The 24,490-nt window shown below is 44.2% G+C and overlaps 1 protein-coding gene across 1 annotated transcript in view; it reads right to left on the reverse strand.

Moving 5' to 3' along the window:
* The window catches only part of VOPP1 (VOPP1 WW domain binding protein), a 62,295-nt gene extending 59,995 nt beyond the window's left edge, over positions 1–2,300 (reverse strand). Inside the window, exon 1 of the mRNA XM_061464646.1 lies at positions 2,038–2,300. Coding sequence (XP_061320630.1) covers positions 2,038–2,088 — 51 coding nt within the window. The 5' untranslated portion in view covers positions 2,089–2,300. The remainder of the gene's footprint in view (positions 1–2,037) is intronic.
* Positions 2,301–24,490: the final 22,190 nt, after the last annotated feature.

Consider the following 24,490-nt stretch of genomic DNA (forward strand, 5'->3'; position numbering starts at 1 on the left):
TGCTCTGAGGGATTAAATGGCTTTCCCTCCCATGCCCTCCATTATCTGGATAACAGCCAAAGCCTCTTGCAGAACGCTGAATGAAAAATATATTCCTCAGCTCACGCTCTGTTAAATATTAACTAAGATCATGTTGAAGCTGCAAACAGATTTAAAATAACTGTAAAGCTATTTCAGATAATAGCCAGTACGGAAGTTAGTGCAGAAGACAGCAAAAGTTTCAAATACCAAAAACCTAAACAACCAGATATCTTCAATTCAGTTATTTAACTCCCCAGCATCCTGATTCCTTTAGAGTACAACTTAAAACAATTTGTAACACTTATTTACATAGCATCTCATTTTAAAAGGTATCCCAAGCACTTCCAAAACATGAAAAAAAAAAGAAGAAAATCCGTAAAACCAGATGTCAAAACAAACAGATTAAATGGAAGAATCAACCCACCCTCACAATTAAAACCAGTACAAAAGCTTAAATAACAGCAACACTGGCTAGATCCAAAGGGGATTTATGCAAACCACTCTTTTTCAGGCAGGCCGGATCTTTTTCAGCAGAATACACCTTAAGAGAGCAGAGACATCTAATCAAACAGATCCTGGAGGGGTGAAACCTTTCACACTCCAGGATGAACAAATCCCCTCTGGGAAATGCCGGTGCCTGTTTCATTTAATCAGCGTTTTGCCATTTGTGCTTTCTGAAGAGCAGAGTCAAGGAGCAATCACTGGCCAGGCTCTGAGCCAGGTTTACAGCCAGGGTAATGAGACACAGCCCGATTAACTTGAAAAGAGTTGCATTTATTTACATTAAATGGTGATTCTGATCGGAATGTTTTAATGGGATGATGCTGGATGACTTAGTGGGCAACATACCAGAAATCGTTCATTTATGTAGGTGGCATAAACATGTAGTAAATATAATTTTCATGAATTATACCCATTACCAAAACCAATAATTACACAGCCAGTGCTCCTGTTTCCACATATGTGTTTGGTGGTATGCTGTTCTTTTAAGAAATTCATTCATTTTCTGTCTAAACTGGTCCATCACAGAGACAACACAGCTCTCCACCCTTCCGACACCTTCAGCTAGACTGCCTTACGGGCTATATACATATAAGGCTGCACCTAAGACGACAAGCCCAGGGGTGCTTCCGAAGTCACCCCAGCACGTTGCCACTGCACGTGTCCTGGCAATGACTCGATGGCAACCCTGGCAGCGTGCCCATGATGGACCTTGTCCCAGGGTGGCCACCGATACCCCCAGCCCCAAGGGCAAACCAAAGACCGAGGGACAGCTCTCCACCAGAACGCATCTGTGGATCTGCCTGCTAGAAAAGGAGCTGCTTTCCCAGCCCCGTGACAGAACCGCGTGGCGCAACCCCCCCTCCAATTAATGTAAGATGCTATTTCACCCCCCCACCCCCCTTTTTTTTGCTGTTTTTTTGTTTGTTTGTGCTTGTTTGTTGTCACTACCAAAGCCGCACGACCGAGGCTTTCGGAGAAGTTCAACCACGCTGCCACGGCTCCTCCCGAGCTGATGCCGCCGCACCTCTACCTCGCAACGCCCATTTTGCCCACGAAAGGGTACTTCAAATACAAGACGCACCCCGCATTTAACCCCGATGAAAGGAGCGTGCTCCGGGTCCCCCGGAGGGCCAGCCTGCCTGTTAGGAACGTTAGGGTGTTAAGAGCCATCCCGTGCCTCTGCCTACAGGTCCCGCCTTACTCTCTTCGGGCACACCACAGATCATCTTCTGCTCCGGCAATAGAACATTAAACAGAGAGCAAAGCCAGGTCGCTGCCAAGAGCCGTAACCACCGCACCCGGGGAGGGAAGCCTCCCCCGGCACCAGAGCCGCCTTCTGCCCAGCCTGGCCCCTCCAATCCCGGAGCCAAGCCCGTTCCAGCAAGGACGTTCACCTCATATTCACCTCAAAACAAACACTACAGCACCACCCCCCGCACCCCAGGGCTAGGCACGGGCTGCCAGCTGCCCCTCCGCCAGCAGATCCCCTCGCCCCCCCCCGGCCCACCTCACCTCCCACAGCAGCGAGAGCAGCAGCGCGACCCCGGTCTGGAAGCGGTTCATCTCTCCTCCTCCTGCTGCTCCTCCGGCGGTGGGCTCGTCCTGGCCGGCTCAAGGCGCTGTCAGCGACGCCATCCCGGGCGGGCAGTGGGGAAGCTCCGGGGACAGCCGAGGGGCAGCGAGCAGGACGGGCTGACACACAGCCCGGAGGAAGGGGCGGTGAGAAGCCCGCGAAGGGGGCAGAAAGACGAGGCGGGGCGGGGACGGAGGCGGGCTGACCCGCCGATCCCCTCAGCCGGAGCCTGGCAGGCAGCGCCGCGGCGAGGCGGAGGGCAGCGTGGTGCTGGGGCGGGCGGCACAAAGAGGCCGAGGGCGGGGAGAGGAGTCGGCCCGCCCCGGCACCGCCTGGCGCCTCGGAACGGGGGAGTGGGAGCGGTCCAGCGGACCCCTGCCGGGCCGTGGGGGGCGAGTAACGGACTCCTCTATGACGGGAGGGCGAACCGGGCCCTGGCCTCGCAGCCCGGCGGCCTGTGCCGGGAGGGGTCGTGCGGGGTCTCCGGGAGAGGGCAGCAGCCGGTCGGGGTGCCCCCCGTGCCGGCCCCGAGGTGGAGGAGCAGGCCCGTGTGGGCCTTGTGGAGCGCAGCGGGGCCAGTTGGAGGTGGAGAAAGATGATCGTCCCCTTCTGCTGTGCTCGTGAGACCCACCTGAGTGCGGTATCCAGCTCAAGGTCCCCAGCGCCAGACAGTCACCTGTTGGAGCAGGTCTAGAGGAGGCCGTGGAAATGGTCAGGGCACTGGAACAGGTTTTCTTCTTGTGAAGACAGAGTTGGGGTTGTTCAGCATGGAGAAAAGAAGGCTCATAGCAGCTTCCGATAGATGAAGGAGCTTGACAAGAGATCTGGAGATGGACATTTTACAAGGGCATGTCATGACAGGATAAGGGGGAATAGTTTTAACCTGACAGAGGAGAGATTCAGATTACACATCAGGAAGAAGTTCTTCCCTGTGAGGGTGCTGAGGCACTGGCACAGGGTGCCCAGAGAAGCTGTGGCTGCCCCATCCCTGGCAGTATTCAAGGCCAGGCCAGACGGGGCTTTGAGCAAGCTGCTCTAGTGGAAGGTGTCCCTGCCCATGCAGGGGGTTGGAACTGGATGAGCTTTAAGGTCCCTTCAACCCAAACCAGTCTGATTCTATATAAAGACACGAGCTGATCCATATTAGATGATGACACCCAGTGTACAGTGTGTCTTTTCCTATGTAAGAAAACATGACTTTTCAACTTGAACTATAAATAGAGACACGTGTGCGTAGTTGCATCATTCCGTCTTCACTGTTGGACAAAGTCATGGCTGTGACTTCTCCTTAGGCGTCTAGCAAATTCAGAGATGTGCTTGTCTGAAAAATACACTTCTCAACTTCAGACTGGTTGACATCGAATAGAGACAAAAAGAGATATCAAAACCAGGAAGGACTTGTACAGGCTACCTGTGAGTACATGATGTCACACAGTGTGCAAGAATGTGTTAGTTTAGTCACCTCATACACATATGACCTAGACCTGAGAAAAAGTATGATTAATGGATGATAAAAACTGCCAGCTGGAAGCCACTCCAGAACTCCCCCAAAGTTCACTGTATAGAAATAACAACCACCTGCTGACATTTTGCTGGGCAACATGGCATCAGGAGGCAGCAAGTTTCTCCCTTGAAGACTATAACAACAGGAAAGTGCTGAATGAAGGATCTGTGTGTTGCAAGAATGTGCTAATCAGTTTTTAATAGATAGCCCACAAAAGGACAGTGGAAGGGTACACCTCCTTCAGGAATGCTGCTTGGAAAGGTCTGCATTCGGAGGGAAACAGGAGAAGGTAAGAGTTTCCTCCCTTATCTATTTTGGTATTCTCCTGAGGACTAAATAGCTAGCTGTCCTGTAAAGCAAGAGCAAGAGACCTCAATAAACTCCAGTCTCTCCTGAACTTAAAAAAACAGACTAAACACAGGTGTCCTGCTGTTGTAAGACTGGGAAGGGCTTGGAAAGGGAGGCTCAAAGCACTAGGACAAGGTGGGGGTGAAGGAAACATCTGGGCCATAACTATACCAGACACCTAGTCATGGGGCTCACTGCAGGAATTGGTGAACACCTTCCCTCTGGTCTAGGATTAGTCCTCAGACCTTTATAAGATGACGTAGGACTGTTACTATGCATACTGAAGAAATGAAGGACCAGGGTGGGAGCACACCCTCTCTGAAGTGTCAAAGGTGCACCCTGCAGGCTGGGGGTCAAAGCCCATCCGTGCAGTTCCTGTTCCTGTCTACCAGGCTGATGCAGGCCCATCACAGAACCATAGAATGGTTTGGGTTGCAAGGGATCTTAAAGCTCATGCAGTTTCAACCCTACCACGGGCAGGGACACCTTCCACTAGACCAGTTTGCTCCAAGCCCCATCCAACCTGGCCTTGAACACTGCCAGGGATGGGGCAGCCACAGCTTCTTTGGGCACCCTGTGCTAGCGCCTCAGCACCCTCACAGGGAAGAAATTCTGCCTAATGTCTAATCTCAATCTCCCCTCTGTCAGTTTAAAGCCATTCCCCCTTGTCCTGTCACTACATGCACTTGTAAATAGTCCCTCTCCGAATTTATTTCAGGCCCCCACTAGGTACATACAAATAAAGTCAGGCATCATTTCAAAAAGGCTCCAATTCATAGAAATTAGAAGGACATTTTTCAGAGCCCTGTCCTGGCACATGCCTTTATCACTAAACAACCTTCCCATTCCTAATTTCTGTGTTGTGTGACCCAGGAGATGGCATTTTGGAGACATAACCAAGACACGATGACTTCTCACAGAGAAGCCAAACAGCGTGACTCATGTAGGGAGACACCAAGTGAATCTGAATGTCAGTGCTGAGCACAGGTGCTCTGTGCCGCTGAGGTATTTCCTGACAGGGGTGGTCTGACAGCCCAGAGATGGGCAGAAACCCTGATAGCACAAATTCTGGGATGACTGAGAGAGCACTAATGCATAAAGAAAAGGTAGGAGAGGAATCTGGGGTCTTGCAACATAAGACATCACTACCCATTGGAGGCCATCAGCACCTGCCCTTTCATCTGATGTCCCACTATCCAATACACCTAAGCAAGAGCCAGCTGTCAGATACATTTCAGTTAATCATTAACACATACATCACTAGCAAGTTTAGCTTGAGAACGCATTAGGGTTTTTTTTCCTCACAAAAAAAGGCAAGAAAGGAAAAAAAAAATACATATATATAAACACTGTTTTTATCCAATAACAGATTAGCAAGAGTGAGATGGGAACAGTGGGCTGGAAGAATAGGAAGCCACACAGCTTCCTAGCACATGGTTTATTATCCAGGCTAGATAAGGATATGGATATCCTATGCTATAAAATCCTTTCCAGGCCAAGAGATAAGCTGAAAAAGGAAAACCAGCTCCTGACCCAGGAATAAATGGTTTCATATTTCATTTCAGTCATATCTTTGCTCCTTTAAGTGATGTCTTCTTTCATTTCCGCCTAGCTTCAAGGAGCCATCGTCATCCCCAGGGAAAGCCCATTAGCTTTAATGGAGTTCGAGTACAAATGAACTTAGCCCAGCATGTGGCATTTTCTCAGCAAAAGTGCGAGTGGCAGCAGAGCCCCTTCAAGCTTGTCTAGGCAATAAACACTTTCACTCCACTGCACTGCAGCTCGGCAGCAAGGCATGGAGGGTGCACGCACTGTGCCAGTTTGATACAACACTGAAATGAGGTAAGGCTTTTGTTGGAGGCAAGGTCCCTAGGTAAAAAAACCCAGCCTCTTCCTTCCCATCCTGATTCCAGTCTTTCTTCAGATATGGCATTCAAAGAGCTTAATACACTATAGCCCCCAGAACCTGCACATATAAGCAAACATATATATTTGAAAAGAAAATAAAAAATAGTTCTAGGAGCAGTATCATAGAATGTTTAGGGTTGGAAAGGACCTTAAGATCATCTAGTTCCAACCCCTGCCATCAGCCGGGATTCCTCTCACTAGACCATGTCACCTAAGGCTCTGTCCAAACTGGCCTTGAACACTGCCAGGACATTCGTGACTTCTTTGAGCAGCCTGCTCCATTGCCTCACAGTAAAGAACTTCTTCCTTATATCTAACCTAAACTTCCCCTGTTTAAGGTTGAACCCATTACCCCTTGTCCTATTGCTACAGTCCCTAATGAAGAGTCCCTCTCCAGCATCCTTGTAGGCCCCCTTAAGATATTGGAAGGCTGCTCTGAGGTCTCCACGCAGCCTTCTCTTCTCCAGGCTGAACAGCCCCAACTTCCTCAGCCTGTCTTCATACAGGAGGTGCTCAAGTCCCTCGACCATCCTCATGGCCTCCTCTGGACTTGCTCCAACAGCTCCATGTCCTTCTGTTGAGGACACCAGAACTGCACACACTGCTCACGAGAGCAGAGTAGAGGGGCAGGATCACCTCCTTCAACCTGCTGGTCACGCTTCTTTTGATGCAGCCCAGCCCATGGTTGGTTTCTGGCTGTGAGCGCACGCTGCTGGCTCATGTTCAGTTTTTCGTTGAATTACTCTGATCGAGGCTTGCACTGCAGCTAGAACATTCACAGTATCCCTTTCCTGTGGATTCTTGGGCAATAATATTGCCGTCATTCTCTTAGCAGAGGTGCCAATATTAACATATTTCTTTGACTCAGCCATCTTTTTCCTGAAACATAAAAGCATACACTGTTTTTGAGACTGCCACTCTTCTATTGATTTCAAATTGAGTAACAGGTGTAAAAATGCATAGGGGGTACTCTATTTATTTTGAACCTAGACTGGTAAATATTTTTAAAGACTATAGTGCATATAAACTGCTCTTTATTGAGCATTTTCTTGTTTATATTGAAACAGTTGTTTCTAATACTATTGAGAAATACTCAGTTTCCACTCAGTGTGTGTGAAGCAGGTTAACAACTTTATTATGAGCAAACAAATACAGTTGCAAATTCTCATTTGCAACTCTGCATGGACTGTAAATCTACAATTTTGTATTTATTAAAATATGCCACTATCTCCTTCATGGGTCCTATTAAAAATTAGTCAAATTCTTGTTTGTTTTCCAAACTCCGCATTCAAGTGTAGGATCTACCTCAAATATATCTTGAGATTTTTTTTATGATTGTGTAAATGGCAATAGCCTTTGTCAGTAAGTAAAAGAAAACCCTTTTAAATTACATTAAATTCAGTAAATGTCTCAGCCCTTCAAAATCACCACTGATATCTGCTGAGAAACTACATTAGCATTATTCACTTAAAAACAGGTAGGAAAAAATATTCATGAATGCAGCAATAACCAGCCAAGACAAACATAATGTCATATTTCTGCAGCTTCTGTGGCTTGTTCAAAGCACTTTCTTTGTGTGTGCTGTGTTTTCTTAAAGATCCTATGCCTCTTTTAAGACACATGGGATGTTTGCTGGAAAAAACATGACCATTTTTCCTAACTGTCTAGCAGTTTACACAAAGGTGTAGTCTCTTGGCAGAATAATAGTTAAATTATAAACGAACTTCCCAGAATAAAGGCTAATTTTTTTCATTACTTGCACCAATAACTACTCATCATGACTGAGTTTAAATGAAATTTTAAAGGAAATATTGACTCATGACTTGCTTAACTTATAACAGTCAGTAGCAGATTACCCCCAGTGCCTCCATCTTCAATAATTATATCTTCAGTAAAAGTCTGTGGAGGTTTAGAGAGATGACCCAGACACAGTAACCCTCCTTCCAGTGGTAATATACCTCCTCGAACTTCATTTTTGTATGGGAAGATATTATTGAGCTGCACCAGTAAAAAAAAATAGTGTACCTGATTTGTATTTTATTATTTCAATACATCCAGACATTAATTTTTTTAATTTTCATTCATATATGCAAAGTACACCAAGAGATCAGTTTTCATATTACTGACATTAAAAAGAAATCCCTGAATGGGAACAGAATGACTGCTTACTGGATTGTACTCAGAGACCTCCAGCAGGGAGTTCAGAGTATTCCTTGTCACTGTATACTACCACAGTGGAAATCTGTGGCCACTCCAGACACCATTTCCAAGAAAGTGTATTTAACAGATATGATAAGAAATGAAGGGTGGAGTGGTTATCTATACATCACCTTACCTGGGATCCTAAAGAATAGCCCCCTGTTCACACTGTCTGACTTTCAGACTTTCTTGGTAGAGTCAGATATTTGCCTGTCATATTAAACAAATAACTATAGCAAACAGTATTTTGAGAGGCAGCAAGTACAAGATAAGCATTAGTATTCCAAAGGACAAAGCTTATTGATTAAACATACTACCCAATGCAACCAGAATAGCTGTGTCAATCAGATCAAATGCTTTTTTGTTCACTTTTCTCAGCCAAGAATGAAGTTTTATCCCCTCAGCAAAGATACTAATGCTTCATGTTAGAGAAGCAGGAGCTCAGAAGGATTTTTTTTCCCTATAAGATGGATCATTTGTAAATGCAAACTCTTGTTTGCAGTCCGTGGTGAAAGGACAAACACTGGCTTGGTGGAAGGATTAAGGAAGGCTAAGTTCATTCAGAGTGTTGTTTAGGACAAAAGCTCAGCGCCAACAACACATTTCAGCTTTGAATTCCTACTTGGGTTCCTATTATTGATTTCAGTGGATAGTTAGAAGTCTAAACACATGCTGTTAGAACTAGAACATACTTCAGACCTGAGCACCATAAGTATGAAACACCGTCAAATTAAGGTAACTTTTCAAGCTGCCTTCAAATGGTTTGTAAGGAGACAGAAGAAGGTCGTCTGGGCAGATGCTCACATCTGCCAGGGGAGGACAGGGCTGAATTACATCTGTAGGAAGTCAGGTAAAACAGCCTAACGTTGGCCAGACAGAATCAAGGTCAGAAAAAGCAAGATTTTGTCAGGAGGGTCTGAAAGCCGTGAGAGGATAATGGGACAGAGTGACATAGGGCTCTGAAGAGAAAGGCACGGTACAGAGCACAGTGATTATAAGCAGTGTGTTGCACACAGAAGTCAACTGAAACAGAGTTTCCTAGTGGTGATATGTGTACTGCTGGTGGCCTGCAAGCCATGGAATGGTAGTGCCATGGGGCTGATAAAATACAGTTTGCATCCTCCCTTAGGAAAGTGACAGCCCATGGTACAGAGGCAGAGTAGGGGACAAGGAGGTGGTAGAGCTTCTCCCCTTATGAGCAAGCACAGAACCAACAGCCACTGAGGTTGAGTAACCCAGCTGTAATTTGTATGTATAAATATATAATGTACCAAACCACTTTTTGTTTCAGAGTCTTTTAGGCAGTACAGTAAACTGCAAATGAAAAAAAAAGGATGTTCTGGCTGAATGTCCGTGCAGCCCTGTCAGTGCTTGGTTACTTTCTGCTTTGCTTACCACAAATTTCTTCTACAGAGTAGACACTTGTTTTAAAAACATGGTTATTTTCTCTAAGTTAAAAGGGATGAGGAGAGTAAAGGAGTGTTGGCAGAGACTTGAGAACTTATCATCAGGAGTATGCGATTTATACAGATACTGTCAGTGAGCTCTCTCAGCTCAGGAGTAAATGCCTGGGGAATGCAATTCCAAGCACAAGGTGGCATAATGGAAATGCAAAGCCATCCCCTGTGGCCTGTGAGGACAAGCCCCCTGGAATGAAATAGTCTGAAGCACTTTATTTTCACTTTGTCTTAGCTCATCTCCCTGTCCGTGCAGTGAACAATCTCTCAACCCCTACAGCAATCTCAATTTGTTCATATTGTAATGAGATGGGGAGCGGATTAAGCTGGTGCTGGACTGAAACAAAATGAACACTAGATGTATTCTAGAACTCACAAGTGGTAAAATGCAACTGATGTCAGAATGACAAGAAATCAGAACGATACTAATGGGGCATCTGATCTGTAAAACTATTTTCAATAATGGAAATTATGTAGGGCTGTTAAAACAATTGTGCAACGATGCTGTTCACTCACTCTGATGTAGCAATCTTGGAAAGCCTCATGGGGTCCATCATGAAAAGGAAGTCTTTTTAACCTTTAATCAAAATTCTTTGAGATGTGCTGTCTCCATCTACATTCACACACATGCAACACTTAGGGAGCATTTGCCAGCAGTGGCATCTCCATCCAGCTATTCTCCCAGGTTTTACTACTGCTGCTACTACCACCACCACTACTAGTTCCATACAAAACCACAAGAGGGAATCAAGCATATCTCCTGCCTTCCTGAAAATTCAACAGGGACTAAAACAGAGAAGGAAGGTCAGTGGTGATAGATGAGTAACATTTCCTTCTCACTGAGTGATGTCCTGGAAGTGTGCCCAGTGGTTGAGCCTAAGCACTAAACACTTGGTTGGTCTACAGTGAAGCAGTCTTGATGGTAGGGATACATACCTTAGGTAAAACTGTAGGGCAGGCAGATCTGCAAAGCTGGCTGGCACAGACAGCATGAGGTGTAGCAGAGCCACATTGTTTAAACTCTGTCCTTTAAACAACTCATATTGTTTAAACTGTGGACAAGGGTTGTCCACTGTATGCTCATGTGAGGTAATGAGCTGTCAGACAAGGAAATTTCCAGGAGAGATGATGAGTCAAAGAAGGTGAACGGGGAATACAGGAGGTTGAGTGTAGGCTTGTCCCTTGGGCAGGGTTTCCGAGCACTTATCTCAGAGTTTCATAGCGCTAAACCATTCAAGCAGAAAACACAGCACTGATACAAGTGCTGGCACCTGGGTAGCTTTTGCTGTCTAAATGGATCCTGAGAGGCTGTGGGCAAGAAAACTTTAGGTTTGCTGGAATATAAACAGTGAGGCAATTTCTATGTCAAGGGTGAAGAAAGAAACCCAATGGATTATAGATTCAATAGGTGTAAGAGCTTTTGAGTGAAGGTACTGCATAGTGGGGTTTTTTCACCCTCGAAAGGAGTATCTCCAACCATGTGCTGTACCTTCTTCAGGAAACTTGAGGACCAGAGCCAAGAATTTCTCCCAGGCAATAGTGCAAAAGGGAATGTGCATGCAGGCACTGAAGTGTGTAAGGCTCTGCATGAGGAAACTGCCTTGTTTTTCTCTAGGTGTGCGTTACTGCTTATTTCATAAATCAAGCTAACTCCGTCAGCTGAAGAGTATCAGTTCACTAACTCAAGATGCATTCTGGCAGTCTGGTTCATTGTGTAAATCTAAATGTAAGGACATACTAAACAGTAAAGTCCGTTGAAGTCAGGGATTTATTATTTGCTTGGCCTTAACAAGCCTCTAATGCTATTCAGTGTGCACAAACATCTCACACCTACCTAAACTCCACTACAGTGTTTATTGTCTGAGACTCTCCTTCCCGGTTGTTCTGAACCACTGCAGTGTGCTGTGCATTGTTAAATAACTTTTAAGGAGCTTCATTTTCAACTATGCTAGATTTTTTATTAGCACAGTTTGCCTTATGCTAGATTTTTTATTAGCACAGTTTGCCCTGCCCTCAGTCAAAGGGGGCTGGCAAAGTCCAATCATTCAAATCAGTATTTGTGCTCCCATGCCCATTTCTTGCAATGCTCCCTCTTCCAGCCAGCCCACCCTTGAGAAACCACATCATGAGCGTGCTGCATGGTGTCCTTATGTTTTATGAAGGGAGGTTTGGATTTTCTAAGCTTGCTGATACCACAGAAGAGGCTATGTGTGCCCAACTGCAGAAGTAAAGCTGTTTATTGAGCACAGGGCCCAGAATGTGGTGGGGCTAAATAACACTTCTGGCATACAGGGATGGTAAAAAGCAGTCCTACCAAACGCCAAGGGAAGCTGATAATCTTACATGGCTCTCTATAGCAACCACTGCTACACAACACTGTGTACTATGACGGGCATGTATCTCATTAGTGCTTCTCAGATAGTAAGGATTATGTGGCATTCAAATAGAGATATCCCAGGAGCATTAACTGGTGCAACATTTGAGGTAGACACCTAAGATAAGGCAGAAACTGCTGCAGCCACTCAGAAATGGTGCAAGCACAAGATGAGTTACTCCAAAAGAAAGAAAATGTTTCCCTGTTCATTGCCCCAGGTGTTTCCATCCTAAGTCATCCCATTCCTTTCCCCCTCCTTTCTTTTCAAAATAGTAACTGACTGCACAAAGGAGGAAGAAAACAGCAAATCTGAAGTCTCCCAATACCTTTAAGGTGACAGCTATAATGCAGCCATAGCCCAAAAAATAACAAAACCATTCTACAGTCAGTGCAAAACACCATTCATTCCCAGGTGCATTTTTAGACAGATAGATTGAATTCTTAGTAACAAACAGCAAAGCACACAAAAGAGCAGAAAATGGATTTAAAACAATAACAGTTTCCACATTGAAAAATGGATCCAAACGAGAGTCTCTTTGGGCTGCAGCTGTGTTAAAAACTGGCTCGAGGAGAAAGAGTTATGGTGTGATATAGAATTGTGATGAATTGCTCCCACATGTAGCAGGAGTGTTGGAGTCCCACAGTTCAGTGTAACAATCTTTACACACCCATGCATTTGACAGTGAAGTGACAAGCAGCTGAATATCAACAAGCCAAAAAGCAATACAGCTTTTGCCAGTGGAGCCAACAATTCAGCTTACCATACACACGGCAGAGCTATACACAGCAGCAAATGGCCATGTCAACACCAATTATTTACTAATTATTATCTAGGTATTATTGATAATAGACATCGCTTTGACTTTTGCAGGGATTCTGCCTGCAAAGAAAGATGCAGTTCCCAAGGTAAACTGCTTCTGGACTCTACTTCGGATGAATATTCGTTATCCTCTTGTCCTTTTTTAGTGGTGGTGGGAGCTATTTACAGGAACAATAGGACTGTCAGGAGAAAATATCCTTCTTAAGGAGACATTAGTCTGCTTTTCACTGTCCAAGAATAACCACCCAGTCTTAAGGGCAAGCATAAGATTGAACCAGCCAGTATTCAAGCAGCAGCTCAGCCTCAAAGTATCACACTGTGCCTAGAAAGAGTATCACCCTTCCTGTCTGCTGTATTCGTACCTCTCGTGAATGAGAGACCTTGGGGCTGTGCTATAATATGGAGAGCAAGATCTCTGCTTCTTGCAATCTCTAAAGCTCAGGATAAGATTCTTTCTATGTCAGGCTTGAGAGTTCACAGCACTGATGGTCTTAAGGTAGAAATATCCTTGCTGTCAGTAAATGGTATCACTTCATTACTAGCTAGATTCATATACATTTCAAATGGAATGTGAAATCTCATAGTTAAAAATAAAACGGTGGAATTATTATATATCTAGCTGAAATAACTGATCACTTGGTCTTGTTGCATCCTAATAGGATACCATCAGACTTGTAATTGTATTAGTTTAAACCGAGTAGCTCTAGTAGCGGTCTTTTCACCCAGCCATTCTTACTGAAGGAAATACAGACAAACACAGCATGTTACAGTGCTTTTTCAGATCACTAGACCAACCTAATCTAATTTATGCTGGCAACCTTTAATTTTAACTAGGTCAATTCACTCTGTGAAACCACGGAGAAAACTACCCTGACAATGCAAAATTATAAGTATTCAAAACAATACGAGTCTGAAATTGCAAGTAGGAGAACAGAAGGAAGGTAGCCACAGTGGAAAATACTGTCTGAAGCTGCTACAGGAAAGAAAACTCACTTCAGAAAAGAAAATATCATTTACTCTCATTGGGTGAGATCCAGCAAGCTATAGAAGTCAGCACAGGACCTTTGTCTTGGTTTCAGCGGGCTCTGGCTCAGAGCCATTGCTTCTCTCAGTTCAGAGAATCAATTTGGTTCTTCAGCTCTGGAGACTGAATGGAAAATATTTTGGTAATGTGGAAACCCTGCTTGACTAATGTGAGGATGTTTTGGACAACTGCGTGCAAGCCACCTTTGGTAAAGCTCAGCGATGAGTCGGGTCCCCAGGAACATCTCGGGCCCTTCTACCCCTGGCTCCCTGAGAAGCACGACACGTAGAGGGGTAAGGTACTGGGTGATGTTGCCCTCAAAGACCTCCTAGAGCTAATTCACATTTTAATATTCCTAACTTCCAGATTTTAATTAAATAAATGTCAGTGGAATCGTATTATTTTCTGCTGGTTAGATTTTAATGACATTTTAAACTGATCCTTCACTTTAGTGAAATAATTATATAGCACAGGGATGTGTGCTACTATTCATCTGAATTAATAATGTGATCACTTTGTGTGCTGTCATTTTCTGTCGGGGAGGAAGAATACCAAGCAGCTTACTCAGTCTGCAGATAAATGAAGCAGAATTCTCTGTGTTTACTGATCAAGATACATGCTCCTCTTTATAGACCATGTTTTATGTACACTAACTATTCTTCTTTACCCTCTCTCACTCCCAAAACTCAAGGAGTCTACTTTGTTTCTGGCTGAAGAAGCCAAGTTAGCATTTTTGGGGCAGATGACCATTGCCTGATTGCTTGGAGCAAAGCGGAGTCCAGAAAGCTTACTCAGTTACAAAGAATGGAACATTAAAGCCTTCTGTTGCAAACAGTCAACAAAAATAAACAAGTTCAAGCAGCTTTGTTAATTAGGAGAGTTGGTCAGGATAAAAAGCTACTTAATGCTGAGATGAAAGGACAGGTCCAGAGGAAAGAAGGAAGAGATGGCAGCAGTGTTTGACCTGGTAGCATTCTGCACTTCATTTAGGCTTTCATCCTTCTTTTTCTGTAATGATTCTGTATGCAGTGAAGTAATTAGTAAGATGTGTGGTAGCCTGGTGAGCCTTCATAAGCCATTCATTTCCTGCAGTTGTACTGCTTCAGCAAGGGTGACAGACTCTTCAGAGAAACAACGTCAAGACCCTCTGTGAGTGCAGCCCAGGGAAAACTGCCTGTCCTGGCAGCTGCACACGGTATGCCTTGCACTTTTAAAATCTTCATTAAATTCTTCAGCAAGGAAACAAACTCATCAAAAAGAGACAGTTTTACGATCTAAGTACACATGGAAAACACTGTTGCTTCATTTCACCTGAATGTGGTGAGCCACTCGGTATGTAGGGTCTCACAGGGGTGTTCCTGAAGGATAAGGTTTCTACGTGTCACCAAACAGAATTCTCATTCTAGTCGTGTCTTATTACGGTGCTGTACGCAGAGTTTGCTTTCCTGTGCAAAGCAGAAGACATTTCCTCCTGTAGTGTGCTGAGAGTCGTAACTGATTATCACTCCAGCAACACTGACTGAGTCCAAGAAACTCCCTCCGCTCCCTCTTGAGGTCATGTCTTCCTCACCCTTTGTGCTCCAGCGCCTGCAGCCAGTCATCCTCAGCACCAAGCAGTGCTGGTCTAGTCTGCTTTTAGCTTAATGCCCGTATTCTCCCACACACTGTTGTTTTTACTACATAAAGGGGCTTGTTTGGCTTGAAAGAGTTTGGCCTTTGTATCTAAGGTCTCCCATTGCCACCTCTCCGTACAACACCCCACATTAAACCCAAAAAATGCTAATGAAGCTGCAGCTCCCACATTTTAAACATCAGCAGGCCCACTAGCAGTCCTTACAGGTTTCGCAGAGCACCATCCACCCAAATGACAGAGCTTTCAGGACAACTCACGGTCAGGTTTAGCATGGCTTCACACATCAGCTAGAAGTCATAAATCTATTTGTACGCCATGGCTTATCAATATGTTCAGGCTATATCCATTAACATAAAAGAGATCTCCCGAGTCAGCAAGCCTAGTTTTTTGCTATCTCAAAAATCTCACTCACTTCAACCATAAATTTACCAAATGACATCTTTCCACTAATGAAATTCTGTTGAAAATCAAAGAAACATTAGCAATTTTAAAACTCTGTACAAGCTCATTACTCTGTATTTGCCTGTTAGAAAAGTCATCTCAAATCCAAATTAGCTTCCAAATCAAATATTCTACAGCTTTGTTTTGCATTTTGCAAGCCTGCATTTCAGCCAAGGTGGGGACTAATGGGCTGTAGTCCACAGTTCAGCATGTGCTTGCACTAAGCCTGCCCAGTATGCTACAATAATACAGCAGTTGCAGGTAACCTTACTCAGATAACTGAGGAGAGATGCCTTTCTAGGGTTCCTTTGTGGTTCAGTGAAAGAATTTATTGTTATCATGACTCCTTTCTCCCTGAGCTGCATCCTGCATTCAGCAGGAGGCTGAAACTTTTTCCCTTCGCAGGCAGTATTTGTGCTCTTGCATCAAGACTTCCTACAATGATAAGTGCTTTTTTTCTTTTCTCTCTTAAATCTTCCCCCAGAGGTTGGAAACGCGGGTTGGCTAAAATGGAAACAGTCTCAAGAGGGTTTTTTTTCACTCTGGTGAATTCTGGGTTCCCCGTTTTCATAAACCATCACAACGGTTTTGCTATATTGGTAAAGCTCCTGTGGTAAGATCTGAGCCCTGTGTGCATCTGCTGTGAGTATCTGGGGAATTGGCCCAGCTTGCACAGTTTTGTATTTCTTTCTGATGGTGGAAATTCCCTCTTTACTGATTGTGTGTGATAGCCAACTTTACTGTTACAAGTCTTACATCTCTGATTCTATTTTCAGAATAACACCTTTATGTTATTCACCACTTGTAAATATTCCTACTCCCAGCTGTAGCATGTGCTAGGATAAGTAGAAAGAAAGATTCTTGGTTCTGCTGTGGAGCTGTTAGTAATGTCCTTTTAAGGACCGTTCTTGGGTTTTTAGAAGCCCCTTCCAAGTATTGAGCTTGGATCTTAGAGGAAGAGCCAAACATTTTTCCGGGTGTTGGAAGGAAGAAGAGACCGACTGAAGTGTCAAAGCATGGATTGATCGTGAGATGACAGGGAGAAGTGGAGGAACTTGCAGAAGTCTCCTCAGAAGATGGAGAAAGGTGGAGGAACAACCAAGTAGGAGGCAGCCATACTCCAGAAAGCCAAGAGTAGCCCCTGTAAGTGCAATCTGAATGTGCATATTGTACAGCTCCAGGTGCACATAACCATCAAACCATTGTAGCAGAGAATAAGAAGTGCCAAGAACTCTCTTGGCTTTTATTTTAACGTCTTATTTGACAATCACTTACTGTCTGCCTCTCAGTTGTCAAGCATTTATTCTCTCTCCCAGCAATGATGTGAAAGAAAGGGTACAACTAGCCTAAGATACTTTTTAATTTGGCCAACAAGAAATAGGCATATGCATACAACACCATCTGGTAAAAATCCAAAACTGAAGTGCGTGACACCTAGGTGGAAAATGTTTGCAGTTACGTGCATTTCAAATACTAACATCAGTCAAAGAAGTCTCTAAAATTAAATCCCATTCTTTCTCTTTCAGTTCCTGATGACCAGCAGAAGTGGTGAGTAGCTATACAGATCATCCAGGCATCTGTCTGATACACCTCTGACTGAGCAGCATTTTTGTTGGTGGAGCAAGTTTCTGCTCTCAGCTATAGAGAGAGGAGAAAGAGAACTTTGAGGGTTCAGCAGCTCCAGAGTCTTAAATACTGACCTTAGTGTTACATACTATAGGCTCTATGTTTGGGCCATATAAGAAGAGCTACTGTGGCTACTTCTAAATAGTTTTCTGTTGACTGCTTTGTGTGTTTCTGTTGATGCCTTGGTGACAGAGCTGATATGACACATTTCTGTCCTTGGCTGGAGCATATGAAGTTTTCATTCACTTCAGTTTTATTGTGGAGTTACCCTAAAACTGCCTCTGGATGGGGGCTTTCCCCCTTTTAAAGGCTGCAATATTTTTCTTCCTCCTAGTGCCCTACATCCAGTTGCATGAAGAGAGGAATTTGTTATGTGGACAACTGGATGCTATTTCCCATGTGTTGTAAAAACTGGTGGTTTGAAAGTGCCAGAGGGCTTGACCCCTGCCTCATTGGTTTTTTGAGTCACTCCACAAGTTATTTTCCTTAAGCAGTTAATGTCATTGTCCATCATCCTTGGGTGATGATCCATAGCTGAACATGGCAGAGGGGCAAAGGAAAACAACTGAGGGTCACCTGTCTACATAGAAATAACATCTTAACAGCTTTCTTGTGTTTAAATTCATGGCAACTTTCAACTATAGTTCATCTGAAACACATCCAAGATACTTTTGTCTCCTATTGTTGTTGGAGCAGATGATTATTGAACCTCTGCTTGTTATGTAAAAGTGAATAAGGCATTTGTTTCCTGATTTGTATAAGGAAGAAACATGCTATCATAACTTGCCACAAGCTGTCATTCTCAAGTGCATTCCTATCTGGTACATCTTTCACTTTTAATGAAGTCCAGATCAACTGTCTATCAAATGTTCTTGCTCTCTTGACAAGGTCTACAGCGCTAGTGCAATTTCCTCCTTTTTAAGGGGATGCAAAATCCCCAGTCACTGTTTGCACCCTTGCAGATGAATAGGTAGTTCATTTATCAGCCTTAGTATTATCACATTAATCTATGCATATTAGAGTCCAAGACTCCTGCACATTTCACAGTTTCAAGGGCTAGCCACGTTGCTATCAAGTTTGTTAACTGCCTCAGCTTAAGTAAAACCCTACTTTCTGTCTCTCTGTCCTATTTTCCATGTCATTTGCAGGACTTGTTCCCTTGTGATGCTTATCCCAGGATTAACTTATATTTCAAACAGTCCTCCTGACTGTGACAGATTTTGTCAAGTAGTAGAATTTACCGCAGTAGCTTCTCTGCTTTTTCTGACTGCCAGCTTCTTGGTTTAAACCAAACTTAACTCTTCTTTCCAGGCACTTCAAGCACCATGAAACATGAGAATCCCTCTTTTCCACCCAGCTTGGCACAGTCCCATGCTTACAGCATTGACCATGATGGAGTCCCTTGCTTTCACAGGAGTTTCCTCTTCTCTTGCCAGTGCAAGCACTGTGATGAATATCACATGTTCCTAAAACTAGGCTTGTCAAGACTCCAAAGCTGAGCTCTACAGCCTGCTTCCAGCTACATTTGCCAGCTAAGCTATGCTGCAATCCCTCTGTCACTCCCTGGTCCAGTACACTAAGGATAAGGCTAGCCTAATCCTGACCCAGTCATCCCTGTGCAGAGTCAAGCTGGCCATGTCACACTGCAGTATAGAATCATAGAATCACAGAACAGTTTGGGTTGGAAAGGGCCTTAAGATCATTCAGTTCCAACCCTCTGCCATGGGCAGGGACACCTCACACTCGACCATGTCACCCAAGCCCCATCCAACCTGGCCTTGAACACTGCCAGGGATGGAGCATTTACCACTCCTCCCGGCAACCTGTGCCAGGGCCACACACAGACAAACACTCAAACAGGTCCCACCACAGTGCAAGCTCCCCAGATGTCTCTCCCCAACCATGTACTTCACACTGCTGGGCATATGTGCTGCTGCAGAGTCAAACCCTGCAAGAAACTGAGTTGACTCCTCATGAATCAGGAAAAAATATTCTGCTGATGCTCAAGTTCTAAGCAGCAAAAGCTGAGCATTCATTAATTGGTCCAATATGAGATGTCCCATATACTTTACATATATGGATACATGGAGAGCACAGAGCTGCTGCCATCCTCTCTCCCGGTTGGGTCACTTCTCTCTTCTAGCAATACACTGAAGCTGGTCAGCATCACAAAGAGGTAACCAGGCTATCCTACCGTTAGAGCTCAGCCTGAAGAGATGTGAATATGTGAACATTTTCAAAGAATGAAAAAGGAAGTGGCTTTGATTTTCTAATCCAGCATTGATTGCCTAATGTCACTAACATTGAACATAAGGGTGGGTTTTCAATCTGAACGAGTTCTTTCTTATTCAAGCAGGCAGCTCTAGTCAATAGATGAGAAAAAACAAGGACTGACAAGTTTATACCAGGAACAGAATAAAAGACCATATCATACACAGGCTGCTAAAAACTCCATTTTTTCCCCTGTAAGTGGGAATTCTAGTGGAAAAAGGATTTCAGATTTTGTGCCTGTGTGAATTAGAATTGACTTGCTTACCCGCAGAGCCCTTTTTATACAGGGTTAAGTAACTAACAACATAATTTGCCTTTTCTCTGATCAAAGTTTAATCAAACAGTAACCATGGGGATGTGAAGATGTAAAGGCAGAAAAATCAAACACCATGCATAATACCTCTTAATAGAGGTTCAGCAACCATAAAAATAAATAGGCTGTCACCGTTTCTAGGTTCCTTGATCCAAACAGATGAAAACACGAGATTTTATCTGTATCACGAATGTCACAAGATTTCAACTAGAAGATTACCTGGGCACATGATGTTATAGAAACAATTATTTTGAAGTAATTGCTGTGTTTTCCTGGAGGAGGGAAAGGCGCTTCCCATTTTTTATTTCATGCCCCAGCTCCATCAAAAATAAATACAATCCTGTATTAAGGATAGAGGTTTGAGTTACAGAGAGGACCAGTTCCAAAGGAAAACATCTCCTTGCTGCTTTAGGAGCTGGGACTGATAAACTGCCCTCATTTTTGCCACACAAACCCATGTGGAAATGCAGAAATCTGCAAGCTTCAGACTGAAAACAGAACCACAGACTCAGCAAACAAACAGCACGTAATTATTTGCTCAATTACCTTCAGAGCACAACATCCTGTTACCCTTGAGCTGGCCAGGGAAGGACGGTGGTGCTCCCTTCTTATTTCTTACGGTATTTTCTTCCGTCAGTTTATAATATTGCCAAATCTTGGCAGGTCACCACAGGGACAGCAAATTCCTTCCCACTTCAAAGCATTAAAAAAAAAAAAGGTTAAATTTTAACATGCACAAAATAATGTGTATTCCCCAAGTAACACCTAAAATACCTCAAACCACAGTGACTGGGAATTTTTCCAATACTACTTGGGTCTGAACCTGGTATATGGTGTGGAAAAATCACAGTCCAAATGGTTAGGAATTGTTAGAAGCAAGTGAAAACAGCTGTTCCCCAAAGGAAAGCATTGGGCAGCCTTACTGATAGGCAGTGCAACAAGTTCTGCATGAAATAATAATAAAAGGAGAACAGCAAGTAAATAACACTTCCATTTACATTGGTTCTGTCTCCTGCTGAGATGAGTGGTAACTGCTTAATGACTTGCTATAGCCACTCAAGTCATAAATCAGAATTGATGGTTTTCTCTTAGAGGCTGTGAGATTCTGCTGTCCCCACTGGTGCAGCCCACTGTCTCTTACTTCAATCTCCTCCATCACAGTAGAGTATACACTAAACATGCCACTGCGTAGCTCAGCCTCATTAGCAGCTGTAGCCTGACAGCAATTTAGACCCTTGCTTTTTGAGGGAGGGGGAGGTAACAGAGTCAGGCAATTGAGTTTAATTGCATGAGGAGCATGGCCGAGCTGTGCCCTCCTGCCCTGGCTCTCATCTTCTGCTCCCACCCCACGCAGAGAGGGGCTGCTGCTCTCTGAAGCTCTGACACCCATTCAGCCTCAGCCAGCTCGTTGCCTTTTATTCTGCTATTTATTAACTGATGCCCGCAGATAATTCCAATGTACTCTGGCCTCATTAGGAGAAGGCAGACTCTCAGTTCAGTAATCTCCCAAGATAAAAGAAAACAAGGGAAGAGGAGAAATTCATTTATGTACTTGAGGCACTGTGCTGAGGCACAAGAAATGCAGGCTGCTTTCACAGCTACCATGTGAGGCATGCATAGCAGGAGGACAGGTAGCTTTTGTCAAGATGTGCCTCACCCTGCCTCAGTTAATACCTTGGTGGTAGCACACCCATAATGTTCTGTTTTCCTTTCCAAGCTGGGCACCATCTCTTAGTTGGCTACCCCATTGTTACAAAGGATGGACTTCGCATAACTGTGACACCAACAATTATAAAGAGACAGTATTGTTATTGATTTAAAAGCCAGGCTTTTATTTTTGCCTTTGTTTTCTGTTGCCCATCCTATAAGCCTCAAGCCCAGCCTTCCCCAGGCAGCTGACCAGAGCACAGGAAGCCAGATGTGACCATCGCTTTCTCCTTTGAACCTGGCCTTCACTATAGTCCTTGTGATTTCTAAGCTGAGCACAGAGGAACTGCGAGTTAAAACACAGTCTTGGGGTGGGAGGAAGAAAAAAAGGGAGTGTTTTTACCTTTTCCCAACCTAGGCGTCTTAAAAGTAAAAGTAGGGATGCTCTTCCTGGCAAAGCAGCAGCCTTTAACAGTTAACAGCAACTTCAAGAGTTCCCTTTTCCAGCTCAAATATAGAACAATGACTAGTAAGAAGAAAAACCCTGGACGAGGGTGAGACCTGACAGATTTCCAGAAGCAGAGTCTAAACCCCAGGCCCCACAGCCCCTCTTGAGGCAGCTGAAACCGTACCCTGCTCGGTAGTATGCATTCCTCCCACTTGTGCCTTCCTGACTTTGTAAGGCTCTCCTGTTAAGCATGAATAATGAACTGATCTGGGTTAAAAATAACATTTTTTCCCCTCAGCTATTTTTTGTTAAAACCAGATCATCCTCGCAAATCCAGTCCGCAAAATAGCTCTGCAAATCATTCATCTAGCAGAAGGGCTGCTGCCCAAGCGCAAGAGCAGAGCAAGCAGTCCTGAGCTTATTGCGGCATTTGCTGGTGATCCTCTCTCAAGAAACCATTCCTGCTTGCAAAAACATCCACAGGTTATCCTTATAGAACTGTGGGGCACACAGTTCCCAGAGGAGAAACAGCTCTCCAGTGCTTGTTGTTGCTTCTTTGTTGAGCAATTACCCCCAAGAATCCCTGTCTCCATCTAATTCTACATCTAAAGGGAAAGACAGGCTCTGTGCATGTGTTCAAACCCTCCTTGCATCCACATTATATGAGCACAGCTGGAGATTCTGGGGAACGCTGGGTCCCACAACCACCCTTAGGAAGGACCCAAGCCTATACCTTCCTGCCTGGCACAGTCTGGCTCTATTTCCCTGTCCATCTGCACCCCACATGCTGTAAGGCCTTCTCTGGGAAGGCAGAGAAGATTTATTAGCAGCCAGAGCCCTGCCTGCCCCAAGTGTAGAAACCTGCAGAGCTGCACCAGGGGATGTGATAAGCATGAGTCTGCTTTCTGGCTCCTGCGATCATTACAAACGTGGCTTCTCATCTCTTTGTGATTATTAGTTCCCAGTACCACCTCCTGGTTCCCTCTTGCAGCTCATAAAAGCTTGAGACTGATTTTTCATTACTGACAGGGTGCATATTCTATAACCATCCTTTGGTTTTATCTGCAGGCAGATAAACTGCCTCTTTGTTAGCTCTCCTTTCCTTCACTGCTAAATATGTCACCCATCCCAATATTTGCTCTGCCATACTGGATTACTCCCTCTCTCCTTCCTTTCAGTCACGTATCAGCACTATTTGGTTTATGCAGCAAAACTAGGGGAGATCCAGACCACGGGGCATTTTTGTTGCTATTTGCCATTTTCATCTTGAGTCCTTTGCTAAGTCTACTTGCACTAAATCAGAGCCTTTCCCACTGTATAAGTATCTCTTTGCTGGAATAGTCTCTGGACTGATGGATTCCCTATTGCTTTTGCATAATGCCCTTCTTGAAGCCAGTGCAAAGTCCTTTATTATCCAACGTGAGGCCAATTTAAATATCTCCTGCCATACGAGTATCTGTTACACTTCAAAGCTATGTTGTAGACCTTCATCCAAAAGCAGCTGTGCTGGCAACCCGTAACTGATACTCCTTCGACTAATTTTACAGGAGAGGTTGCTTTATAATATGCACCATTTCTGGCCAGAAAGAATATGCAACAACCACTAGCTGGTACAATTGCTTGTTCTTCCCTACAACAGCACTGCTTCTTCAAAAATCACATTTTCCCTTCCTATCCACACCTACTTTATATTCTCCTGGGGTGAGGCAGAATGCAGACTTCCATCTCAGTTTTATGCATGGCCCACTATTTTATTTTACTCCTTACTCCGTTGCCATAAAACATCAGGCAACACACCCTGGAAGTCATTAATTCATTATTCTTAGATATAGAACAAATGCACTTGACTATGCTGTAGGGTAATTGCTCACACTGAAACGGTCTCTCATGTACATTCATTGTTAGAAACATGTTCAGCTCTAATTCAAATACTCACTCCTAAGACACACAAAGCAAGCACAGTTTAGTAAGCTCCACCCAGCCTTCAAGTTTTGCAAATGAATTTGGGAACAAGATATTGATTCATTTCAGCTGGGATTTATGGTGGCTTTATTGCACCCAAAGCTCCTTAAGCTGCCATCGCTCTCTGGAGCACTGCAAACGGTGCAGCCCTTTCCATAAATTCCACAAATGAAATTACGTTCTGCTTTTACAATTTATCCAAATACTTTGTGCCAGGCTTTTGCAGAACGTAAAACCACAGACCTAGTTTTGAGGAACTCAGAAGCAAGTTCATCACTATGTGACTGTGCTAAATACAGCTCAGCATTTTTCCTTTAAATATTCCTTGCATCCAGCATGTTTGGATGCAGTTTCCACCTCATTACCATTACCTTTAAATACCTCTGGGTAAATTACCCTAACAGAAAGGCTGCTTCA

This window comes from Pezoporus flaviventris, unplaced genomic scaffold (assembly GCF_033815535.1).
Source record: "Pezoporus flaviventris isolate CSIRO_AGI_PZ_B2104156 unplaced genomic scaffold, CSIRO_AGI_Pfla_v1 ptg000037l, whole genome shotgun sequence".
Classification (NCBI taxonomy): Eukaryota; Metazoa; Chordata; class Aves; order Psittaciformes; family Psittacidae; genus Pezoporus; species Pezoporus flaviventris.